The sequence below is a fragment of the Pecten maximus genome, chromosome 19, assembly GCF_902652985.1.
Source record: "Pecten maximus chromosome 19, xPecMax1.1, whole genome shotgun sequence".
In the NCBI taxonomy this organism is placed as follows: Eukaryota; Metazoa; Mollusca; class Bivalvia; order Pectinida; family Pectinidae; genus Pecten; species Pecten maximus.
The window spans coordinates 28293094-28305501 of NC_047033.1; the positions used below are offsets into that span (position 1 = coordinate 28293094).

At 35.5% G+C, this 12408-nt stretch overlaps 1 protein-coding gene across 2 annotated transcripts; it reads left to right on the top strand.

The window, feature by feature from the left end:
* Positions 1-13: 13 nt before the first annotated feature.
* LOC117317728 (U6 snRNA-associated Sm-like protein LSm5) lies at positions 14-9686 on the top strand. Of its 2 annotated transcripts, XM_033872633.1 has the most exons (5): positions 14-173; positions 1886-1981; positions 3887-3914; positions 8102-8174; positions 8968-9686. In XM_033872633.1, exons 1-5 carry the CDS (start codon positions 131-133, stop codon positions 8998-9000), a joined length of 273 nt encoding a protein of 90 aa, XP_033728524.1. In that variant the 5' UTR covers positions 14-130; the 3' UTR covers positions 9001-9686. The 2 variants fall into 2 exon arrangements, with proteins under 2 accessions (XP_033728524.1, XP_033728525.1); XM_033872634.1 differs by lacking the exons at positions 8102-8174; positions 8968-9686 and adding an exon at positions 6464-8066.
* The last annotated feature ends 2722 nt before the right edge of the window (positions 9687-12408 follow it).

Sequence of the window (12408 nt, forward strand, 5' to 3'; positions counted from 1 at the left end):
GAACACATGTAGTTTTTCTTATCAAAGCTACAGTAAATCTTACGAATACCGAAGAGAATTCTCCTCTGCAGCATTCGTTTTCACGTGGGCTGAGAGTTGTGTTGTATGCTGAATTTTTACCTCGCTAGACATGACGACAACATTTTCTAATCCATCGCAACTTCTACCGCTAGGTTTGTAACATCGAATCTACATTTCGGTTTAGAATTCTAAATCGAATTTCAAATCGTTTAAAGAAGCCTAAGTAGGTCAATTGGCATATTGTCAAATAGAGAGTAACATGTTACACGAGATTTTGTGAATGAATCAATGTGAGAAATAGAAAGATCAACATTTTTGCGGTTTTCTCGGCACTCCTTGGTGTGGTTTATCTAACTTTGTGTTTCTATAAAACTATCTGATTGTTATTTGAACACTACAGTTTAAATTGGTTTCTGTCAGTAGGTGGACAAAGAAGTATGCATTCATTTTTTTTTTGATGACAAACATTTAAAGTTAGATTAAAGTGATTAATGCCGTCGTGCTTGTCTGTCATCATGTACCTAACATTTTGAAAACACTTCCTCTCTCTAATCGAGTATGGATCAAAGATAACAAGTGTGAAAGAATTACTATAAAAGAAAAAAAAGATTTCTAAGGTGTCGGAAAGAGCATGTCAAAGACATTCTTCGGCGTGTAAAGAAATATTCTACTCTCTTATGTATAGAAGAATGCTTGGGATTGAACACTGACCTCTGGCTTAATAACGTTACTCTCAACTGATTGATCTAAAGAAAAGACCTCCCTTGCAGGGGCCGAGTGGTTAAAGTGTCCCGACATTTTAACACTAGTCCTCCACCTCTGGGTTCCAAGTTCGAAACCTACGTGGAGCAGTTGCCAGGTGCTGACCGTAGGCCGGTGGTTTTTCTCTGGGTACTCCGGCTTTCCTCCAGCTCCAAAACCTGGCACGTCCTTATATAATTAAATGACCCTGGCTGTTAATAGAACGGTAAACAAAAACAAACCCTTGCCGACAGGTATATTGTGGCTATAATTTAACCATGGTTACATGCTCCTCACCAGGGAGTTTCTAGGGGTTACAGTGATGCTTTCGCAAGTAAAGGTATTACGCTAAGTATATTTTCCGAGTCCCCACTAGGTGCCAATGTAATGGCGCTCATGATTTATAAACTTTAAATCACTGCCTTGGCTATAGGATTGAAACCAGGACCTCTGGCTTCCTAATCTTATGTTTAACCGATCGAAGAAATTAAAGATCTCTCTAGCCGAGAGGTATTTTTAACAGGGTTACATAATTGATTATATTTAGATTTTTGCTTACACCTTAACCTCCAAGAGCAAATGTGCGACCCCAGGCTCATGAGATTCGCTGAAGGTGGTCAATCATTCTGACTTCTTGTTTGATATCGACTCCAGTAATTGTTCCACATTAGTGGATGTAAAATGCTAGTTGAAAAGTTGTGGGAGACTACATGTCTCTTAAGATCCCATCTCGTTCCTGGATTTTTTATTTAACCAATATGGTCAGATTGCCAACTCATCTTGATGTAAAATTTTGTGGTTTATTGCTGTCTGATGTTGGTTTTGTTATATAAAGCATCTTTGATCAAGGAGCAATTTTTGTATAGAAATTTGTGGTGGGAGGGATAAGTCAAAGGTATTTTATAACTGAGAATGGGCTAATATCTATGGGCAGGAAAAAACATGTAATTGCAACTAGTCTTATAGTTTTCAACCAAATCTGTTTAGGATTTCATGTTAGTTTTCTGTGAAGTAGCTAGGGCATATCCTAAAGTGGAGTCAAATTTTGTCATTCAGTACTGTATATATCGCATGCCTTTCACTCTCTGTTCAAAATTGATTTAATGGTTGGTTTTTTTTTCAGAATTGGTGGACAAATGTATTGGTTCAAGGATACACATAATCATGAAGAATGATAAAGAAATAGTGGGAATCCTGCTCGGATTCGACGACTACGTCAGTATCCTTAGAAAAACTAAGTAGTGCTAGCAGCTTCTGGTTGAATTTGTTGCCTCTTAAATGCTTCATCCTGAGAAAAAACGTTGATATGGTACTCTGTACTCAAATAGAAATTCAGTGTTTTTGTTCCCATTATTTTTCAGCCTCCCATGGCTTTTGAGTTGGGAAAATTCATTGCCATTTTGAGAAATTTGGGAAAATACCAAATTGCAAAAAACCCAGTACTGATTTTGTCAAATAAATTTATTAATATATAGTTCACCATATTTTCAGCATTATTAAAGTAAACATCACTTGCTACAAAATGAACACATTATAAGTGGTTTAAATTCATCATGTGCCCATAAATCGCGATGTTATCATTTACAAAATGTCAGAATAGGTAAAAGAAACATTTAAAAAAAAAAATCAACTTTAATAATTGGGAAACTTCATTGAAATTTTGGGAAAATACAGCATTTTTGGCCTAGGGGAAACAGCCGTTATTCTGCTGTAAAACAGGCCAAACAAAAACACTGAAATTCATCCTAATTCATGTGATTTATATATACTTGTCTTATACTATCCTTTTGGCCGAAATTGGAAATGGTGTTGATTTTAGTCTCAAGTTAGAAAAATCAACCTATACTAATAGAGAAAAAAATTAGAGAAAATGTTTGTAAAACATAATTAACTATTTAATATAGTCAGCCTAATAACCACACATGCCCATATAAGGGCATCCCCACCTTTTTGCAGGAAAAGAGAATGTGTGCGCTAATCAAAAAATATTTATAAAAATTTCTTACCTCAATGATTGGTAAGTATGATCTTCAGTCTTTCAGTCTTCTGTACATAAAGAAAAATTTCGCCAAGATTTTACAAGGAAACACTTCTTTGTTCGTGGTTTTATTAAGTGCATTCCTTTCGTGTTTTTGTATTCTCACAGTGTGCTTATAAGGTGGAACACGGTACATGTACTTACATCATATATTGCACCCCCCCTGTCCTTGAGAGACGCTGAAATACTTTTCTGGCAGAATTTTTTACTATCCCACCATCTGATGATTTTTCCAATGGCCCTGCGTCCATCTTTTGTCCGTCTATCATCCATTGTCTGTTGCCATTTGTCTATTCGTCCATAAACAATCCTTGTTGCCACTATTTCTTGAGAAGTGCAAGAAGGAATTTTCTATTAACTTCATGTTTTGGTTTTGGTCTTTAGTTGTGCCTGTTTGATTTCGAGTCTGATCAGGTAAACAAAGCGACCTCCAGCTACGTGCGGCCATCTTGGATTTCGAGAGTTGTTTTTTCTTATTGCTTTTTCTTGAAGCACTGGGAAGGATTTTCTCAAACTTCATATGTAGCTTCCCCTTACTGCCTAGTCGTGCCCGTTTGATTTTAAGTCTGATCCAAAAACCGAAGTAGCTTCGAGATGGCCATCTTTGACTTTGAAAGATAACGTTCATTATTGACATTTCTTGAGATAGTACTGGAAAGATTTTCTCAAACTTCATTCATAGATTCCTCTTAGTGCCTAGTTGGTGGCATTTAATTTTGAGTCTGATCCAGGACAAAAAATGGTCAACAGGTGGCCATCTTTAGATTTTAACAGTTGAAGTTTGTTATCGCTATTTTTAAAAATAAGTATTGGAAGGATTTTTTCTCAGATTCCAAATGTAGTCTGATGCGGAAAGGAACAGTTGATGTTTAGCATTGGTAATTTAAATTCACTGAAATTTATTCCTAGATCTCTTATCAGATTTTATATAAAGGTTCCAATAACTTATTATCAAAGCAATGAAGGTCATTCAGTGGTGGCCACCAAGATCCCTCTTGGATCTCTTGTTTGAAAACTTATCGGAAAATTCAAATTCATTTTAAAAAATAATTTGTAACTATTTATGTATCCTTGACTTTGAACAAGATATGGTGCTGGAAGACGTAACAGAATTGTAAGTAGACAAGGAGGATTTGAGAATTGTGATTGTAGTTACCGGGTAAAAAAAACAACTGAGGAGTGGGAGGGGCAGTGATGTGTTGTATATCAAGGTTTTAATATTTTGTCAATAAGCAGTGAGGGGCTGTATATCAAGGTTTTAATATTTTGTCAATAAGCAGTGAGGGGCTGTATATCAAGGTTTTAATATTTTGTCAATAAGCAGTGAGGGGCTGTATATCAAGGTTTTAATATTTTGTCAATAAGCAGTGAGGGACAGTATATCAAGGATTTATTATTTTTGTCAATAAGCAGTGAGGGGCTGTATATCAAGGTTTTAATATTTTGTCAATAAGCAGTGAGGGACAGTATATCAAGGATTTATTATGTTTGTCAATAAGCAGTGAGGGGCTGTATATCAAAGAAAAAAGGTTTTGATATTTAGTCAATAAGCAGTGAGGGGCTGTATATCCAGGTTTTAATATTTTGTCTATAAGCAGTGAGGGGCAGTGTATCAAGGTTTTAATATTTTGTCAATCAGTATATCAAGGATTTATTATTTTTGTCAATAAGCAGTGAGGGGCTGTATATCAAAGAAAAAAGGTTTTGATATTTAGTCAATAAGCAGTGAGGGGCTGTATATCCAGGTTTTAATATTTTGTCAATAAGCAGTGAGGGACAGTATATCAAGGATTTATTATTTTTGTCAATAAGCAGTGAGGGGCTGTATATCAAAGAAAAAAGGTTTTGATATTTAGTCAATAAGCAGTGAGGGGCTGTATATCCAGGTTTTAATATTTTGTCTATAAACAGTGAGGGGCAGTGTATCAAGGTTTTAATATTTTGTCAATAAGCAGTGAGGGACAGTATATCAAGGATTTATTATTTTTGTCAATAAGCAGTAAGGGGCTGTATATCAAAGAAAAAAGGTTTTGATATTTAGTCAATAAGCAGTGAGGGGCTGTATATCCAGGTTTTAATATTTTGTCTATAAGCAATGAGGGGCAGTGTATCAAGGTTTTAATATTTTGTCAATAAGCAGTGAGGGACAGTATATCAAGGATTTATTATTTTTGTCAATAAGCAGTGAGGGGCTGTATATCAAAGAAAAAAGGTTTTGATATTTAGTCAATAAGCAGTGAGGGGCTGTATATCCAGGTTTTAATATTTTGTCTATAAGCAGTGAGGGGCAGTGTATCAAGGTTTTAATATTTTGTCAATAAGCAGTGAGGGACAGTATATCAAGGATTTATTATTTTTGTCAATAAGCAGTGAGGGGCTGTATATCAAAGAAAAAAGGTTTTGATATTTAGTCAATAAGCAGTGAGGGGCTGTATATCCAGGTTTTAATATTTTGTCTATAAGCAGTGAGGGGCAGTGTATCAAGGTTTTAATATTTTGTCAATAAGCAGTGAGGGGCTGTATATCAAGGTTTTAATATTTTGTCAATAAGCAGTGAGGGGCAGTGTATATCAAGGTTTTAATATTTTGTCAATAAGCAGTGAGGGACAGTATATCAAGGATTTATTATTTTTGTCAATAAGCAGTGAGGGGCTGTATATCAAAGAAAAAAGGTTTTGATATTTAGTCAATAAGCAGTGAGGGGCTGTATATCCAGGTTTTAATATTTTGTCTATAAGCAGTGAGGGGCAGTGTATCAAGGTTTTAATATTTTGTCAATAAGCAGTGAGGGGCTGTATATCAAGGTTTTAATATTTTGTCAATAAGCAGTGAGGGGCAGTGTATATCAAGGTTTTAATATTTTGTCAATAAGCAGTGAGGGACAGTATATCAAGGATTTATTATTTTTGTCAATAAGCAGTGAGGGGCTGTATATCAAAGAAAAAAGGTTTTGATATTTAGTCAATAAGCAGTGAGGGGCTGTATATCCAGGTTTTAATATTTTGTCTATAAGCAGTGAGGGGCAGTGTATCAAGGTTTTAATATTTTGTCAATAAGCAGTGAGGGACAGTATATCAAGGATTTATTATTTTTGTCAATAAGCAGTGAGGGGCTGTATATCAAAGAAAAAAGGTTTTGATATTTAGTCAATAAGCAGTGAGGGGCTGTATTTCCAGGTTTTAATATTTTGTCTATAAGCAGTGAGGGGCAGTGTATCAAGGTTTTGATATTTTGTCAATAAGCAGTGAGGGGCAGTGTATATCAAGGTTTAACTTTTTTGTCAATAAGCAGTGAGGGGCAGTATATATCAAGGTTTTAACTGTTTTGTCAATAAGCAGTGAGGGGCAGTATATAGCAAGGTTTAACTGTTTTGTCAATCAGCAGTGAGGGGCAGTATATATCAAGGTTTAACTGTTTTGTCAATAAGCAGTGAGGGGCAGTATATATCAAGGTTTAACTGTTTTGTCAATAAGCAGTGAGGGGCAGTATATAGCAAGGTTTAACTTTTTTGTCAATAAGCAGTGAGGGGCAGTATATAGCAAGGTTTAACTGTTTTGTCAATAAGCAGTGAGGGGCAGTATATAGCAAGGTTTAACTGTTTTGTCAATAAGCAGTGAGGGGCAGTATATAGCAAGGTTTAACTGTTTTGTCTTGTCTCTGCAGTGAAAGCACACCTGAGGGACGTAGAGTGACCAAACTTGATATTTTGTTAATAAGCTGTGAGGGATAGTATATCAAGGGTTTAATAATTTGTCAATAAGCTGTGAGGGATAGTATATCAAGGGTTTAATAATTTGTCAATAAGCTGTGAGGCCAGTATATAGCAAGGTTTAACTGTTTTGTCAATAAGCAGTGAGGGGCAGTATATATCAAGGTTTAACTGTTTTGTCAATAAGCAGTGAGGGGCAGTATATATCAAGGTTTAACTGTTTTGTCAATAAGCAGTGAGGGGCAGTATATAGCAAGGTTTAACTTTTTTGTCAATAAGCAGTGAGGGGCAGTATATAGCAAGGTTTAACTGTTTTGTCAATAAGCAGTGAGGGGCAGTATATAGCAAGGTTTAACTGTTTTGTCAATAAGCAGTGAGGGGCAGTATATAGCAAGGTTTAACTGTTTTGTCTTGTCTCTGCAGTGAAAGCACACCTGAGGGACGTAGAGTGACCAAACTTGATATTTTGTTAATAAGCTGTGAGGGATAGTATATCAAGGGTTTAATAATTTGTCAATAAGCTGTGAGGGATAGTATATCAAGGGTTTAATAATTTGTCAATAAGCTGTGAGGCCAGTATATAGCAAGGTTTAACTGTTTTGTCAATAAGCAGTGAGGGGCAGTATATATCAAGGTTTTAACTGTTTTGTCAATAAGCAGTGAGGGGCAGTATATAGCAAGGTTTAACTGTTTTGTCAATAAGCAGTGAGGGGCAGTATATAGCAAGGTTTAACTGTTTTGTCAATAAGCAGTGAGGGGCAGTATATATCAAGGTTTAACTGTTTTGTCAATAAGCAGTGAGGGGCAGTATATAGCAAGGTTTAACTTTTTTGTCAATAAGCAGTGAGGGGCAGTATATAGCAAGGTTTAACTGTTTTGTCAATAAGCAGTGAGGGGCAGTATATAGCAAGGTTTAACTGTTTTGTCAATAAGCAGTGAGGGGCAGTATATAGCAAGGTTTAACTGTTTTGTCTTGTCTCTGCAGTGAAAGCACACCTGAGGGACGTAGAGTGACCAAACTTGATATTTTGTTAATAAGCTGTGAGGGATAGTATATCAAGGGTTTAATAATTTGTCAATAAGCTGTGAGGGATAGTATATCAAGGGTTTAATAATTTGTCAATAAGCTGTGAGGCCAGTATATAGCAAGGTTTAACTGTTTTGTCAATAAGCAGTGAGGGGCAGTATATATCAAGGTTTTAACTGTTTTGTCAATAAGCAGTGAGGGGCAGTATATAGCAAGGTTTAACTGTTTTGTCAATAAGCAGTGAGGGGCAGTATATAGCAAGGTTTAACTGTTTTGTCAATAAGCAGTGAGGGGCAGTATATATCAAGGTTTAACTGTTTTGTCAATAAGCAGTGAGGGGCAGTATATAGCAAGGTTTAACTTTTTTGTCAATAAGCAGTGAGGGGCAGTATATAGCAAGGTTTAACTGTTTTGTCAATAAGCAGTGAGGGGCAGTATATAGCAAGGTTTAACTGTTTTGTCAATAAGCAGTGAGGGGCAGTATATATCAAGGGTTTAATAATTTGTCAATAAGCTGTGAGGGGCAGTGTATCAAGGTTTTAACTGTTTTGTCTTGTCTCTACAGTGAGAGCACACCTGAGGGACGTAGAGTGACCAAACTTGATCAGATATTACTCAACGGTAACAATATCACCATGGTAAGTTTTGAACATCAAGCATTTCCAATTAACACCAGACTTAGCTAATCAATGCGGAATACAGTTTGTACATTTTACAATAAACATACAGCTTTCATTCCTGTCTCGTTGTGTAGAAGTTGGTCAGCTATTCAAACCGCTTGGTCTAACATCTCACCATAAATAATCATTGTTACAGAAAAAAAACAGAATTTTTTAATTTTTTTACTGTAAGACCCCTAATTAGTTCCTAGTTCATTTTCAGTTTTAAGAATGATTGGGAAAACTAAATGGCTTTTAGACTGGGACTTTGGATGGTGATAGCTGGTATTTGTTATCACTATATCTTGAGAAATATTAAGATATATTTCTTCAGTTTCAAATAGGTTTCTTTTGGTCCTTAGTTATGTCATTTTAATTTTGTGGCTGAATTGTAAAACATAAAATGATCAACAGGTGACCATCTTGAAATTTCATAACTGATGATTATTGATTTGATTTCCGTGAAATTATTTCATGAATCTTTCCCATTTGTAGTTTTTTTTTTTTTTTTGTCCTTAGTTGAAATTGTATGTCAGTAATTTTGGATTTGATCCGATTAAAAAAAACAGTGATGACTTTTCATAATCACTAATAATTACATGTTCTCCAGTGTACATTGGATGCCATCTTTGAAATTGAAGACATCATTTCTACTTTCATTTTGCTATTGAAAAGTAAAGTGTAATGAAGAAATTTCTACTTTCATTTTGCTATTGAAAAGTAATGTGTAATAAAGAAAAGTAATACAGTAATGTGTAATTTTATTTTTCAGCTTGTTCCTGGAGGAGAGGGGCCAGAGATGTAGTGACCACTGCCATTCCATCATTGACCATTGTCCATTACATCGCTGACCACTCAAGTACCCCAGGCAGTAGGAGTACCTGTGTTACATACTTCATCTGTAACTCAACTGTGGTTCCTAAACATAACACCGCTCCATAGCATCCATGCTTGAGCTCTGAACACCGATAAACTTTAACGTCCACAAATTATGACGAAGTGTCTTGTTAGGCCATTAATGTTGCTGGAGCCCAATGTTGTTAATTTTTTCTGTAACAATTTTAAAACTAGCAAGAGTATATATCACGACACGGCCTGGTAAATGTAGGTGATGCTCATACTGAATTCAATATTTATTTATTTTTCTGTAACAATTTAAAAACTAGCTAGATTATATATCACAGCCTGGCCTGGTAAATGTAGGTGATGCTCACTCTAAATTTTACATAAACATTTTGTCTAGTTTCCAACTTTTGATAAAAATGAAAATTTAGATAAGTGATGTGAAGTTGGTTGATTTATTTGGGGTTTTGTAGCCAACGGTTATAAGTCAGCTCTTAGTATATTTCATTATGTTTACGAAAGAGAGTAAGATAGATCATGAAATAATATTGTGTGTGTGCGTGTGTACATGTATGGGAAAGAGAGAGACAGTAAAGAGAAAGATGTTTACTAATGTTGAAATGAATTCAATAAATTTTTGTACATATTTCTTTGTCTTTGTGTTATGCTTGCTGTGCTTGGTGAAAGGCGTCATCCATTGTCACATTGGCACCTAACCAAGCAATTATTGTCCTATTCGTTTGGTTTTATTTGATCATCTGACCCTTTTGACCAGGATGAACTTACCCCTGGTATGTTATCCATTGTTGTGCACTTTTTAATTTTGATTTGAACTTATTCTGATATTCCATAACTTGTATTTGGTCAAAAAATTGATTGACCACAAGATTATCTATGATTTTAAGGTTGGTCCAAAATCAGCCCAAATGATTGGCATCTTGAAAATCACATTTAAAATTTCTCTAGTTTCTCCAGCGGAAGTTAAAACATAGCTCCACTAAATTATTACTGAGATATTTACAGTTCCATAGTTGTCTAAGATAAGTATTGATACAATCTGTGAGTTAATTTCAGTTCCAGAGTTGGTTAACCCTGTATTTTGAATTATTGTTGGAAGAGGCAGTTCAAAAGTCGGAAAAATATTTGAACTATAAGGTAAATTAGAGTATATTGCCATAATTACTGAAATATCCAGGTGAGTGATGCAGGCCCTCCAGGTCTTTTGTTTTGTTTATAAAGACCCTATAAAGTTGCACATGTTCAGCTTTGATACTGAATGATCAAGCAGCCAAGCTTAGATTCTGTGTTTTTTTCTCCAGAAGTATTCAGGAATATCTCTTAGGCACTTCACTATTCAGGAGTTATATTAAGGTGACCTTACAAGTTCATTAGGTCAAACAAGGTCAAACATAAGAAAAGACTTTGTAGCCCTCATTAACTCAGGACCAGTGCTGATCCCTAGAGCCCCTTTATTTTTTAACAAGAGGCCCATGGGCCTTAACGGTCACCTGAGATTTGAAATATTTCAGTTAATTAAATTGACCATTTTTGGCCCTGCCCATAAGCCCCTAGGGGTCAGTCAGGGCCAACATGTGCATATTATCAAACTTTCATCCCAAGCTGATAATGTTAACCAAATTAGAATGAATTCCAATAGAAATCAAACAAATCATTCAAAAACATGATTTCCTTATATAAACTATAGTAAAATGTAAAAAAAAACATGATTTCCCTATATAAACTATAGTAAAATTTTAGCCCCGCCCATTAGCCCCTAGGGGTCAGTCAGGGCCAACATGTGCATACCCTCAAACTGCCATCCCAAGCTGATAATGTTAACCAAATTAGAATGAATTCCAATAGAATTCAAACAAATTATAATAAAAAATGTGATTTCCCTATATAAACTTTAGTAAAGTTTACCCCCTCCCCAGGGGCAAACTTGAGACCCCAGGGTCATGAAATTCACAATTTTAGTAAAGCACCTTAAGACCCTTCCAACTATAAAGAGTATTTGATTCCACCTTATTTTGGTCTTGAGAAGAAGATTTTTGAAATTTCAGTCAATTTGGCCCTTTTTAGCCCTGCCCATCAGCCCCTGGGGGTCAGTCAGGGCCAACATGTGCATGCCATCAAACTGTCATCCCATGCTGACAATGTTTACCAAATTAGATTGAATTCCAATAGAAATAAAACAAATAAAAGTCAAAAATGTGATTTCCCAATATAAACTATAGTAAAGTTTACCCCCTCCCCAGGGGCAAACTTGAGACCCCAGGGTCATCAAATTCACAATTTTAGTAAAGCACATTAAGACCCTTCGAACTATAAAGAGTATTTGATTTCACCTTATTTTGGTCTTGAGAAGAAGATTTTTGAAATTTCAGTCAATTTGGCACTTTTTAGCCCTGCCCATTAGCCCCTGGGGGTCAGTCAGGGCCAACATGTGCATGCCATCAAACTGTCATCCCATGCTGACAATGTTTACCAAATTAGAATGAATTCCAATACAAATCAAACAAATAAAAGTCAAAAATGTGATTTCCCTATATAAACTATAGTAAAGTTTACCCCCTCCCCAGAGGCAAACGTGAGACCCCTGGGTCATGAAATCTACAATTTTGGTAAAGCACCTTAAGACCCTTCCATCTAAGAAGAGTGTTTGATTCCACCATTTCTGAGAGTAGAAAAGAAGATTTTTGAAGTTTTAGTCAATTTGACCCGTTTTAGCCCCGCCCCTCAGGCCCCTGGGGGGTGGGGACCATATAATTTAAAATTTTGGTTGACCTTTAGCCATAGAAGCTTCCTGCCAAATTACATGGAATTTGGTTTAGGGGTTTTGGAGAAGAAGTCGAAAATGTAAATTGTTTACGGACGCACGACGGACGACGCACGACGACGGACAAAAGGGGATTAGAATAGGTCACTTGAGACTTTGTCTCAGGTGACCTAAAAAGTCATGGAAAGACGGATTTCAAACCAAAATATCATGTTGCCAATTTTATCCAATTAAAAAAATCTCAACACAATCCTGGTTCTTAGTAAACTTTATTAGCAATTGAGCAGCTTTCATATGGAAGAAATAATCATTGTACATAGTTCTATAGAATATTGATAAAATCGTATAAAATCATTGTTGTACATAGTTCTATAGAATATTGATAAAATCGTATAAAATCATCGTTGTACATAGTTCTATTGATAAAATCGTATAAAATCATCGTTGTACATAGTTCTATAGAATATTGATAAAATCGTATAAAATCATCGTTGTACATAGTTCTATTGATAAAATCGTATAAAATCATCATTGTACATAGTTCTATAGAATATTGATAAAATCGTATAAAATCATCATTGTACATAGTTC

Coding starts and splice junctions, on each gene's coding strand:
- LOC117317728 (XM_033872633.1), top strand. CDS start 131: ATGACGACAACATTTTCTAATCCATCGCAACTTCTACCGCTAG. Junction 174..1,885: donor ATCGCAACTTCTACCGCTAG/GTTTGTAACATC, acceptor TTTTTTTTTCAG/AATTGGTGGACAAATGTATT. Junction 1,982..3,886: donor CGGATTCGACGACTACGTCA/GTATCCTTAGAA, acceptor ACTTTGAACAAG/ATATGGTGCTGGAAGACGTA.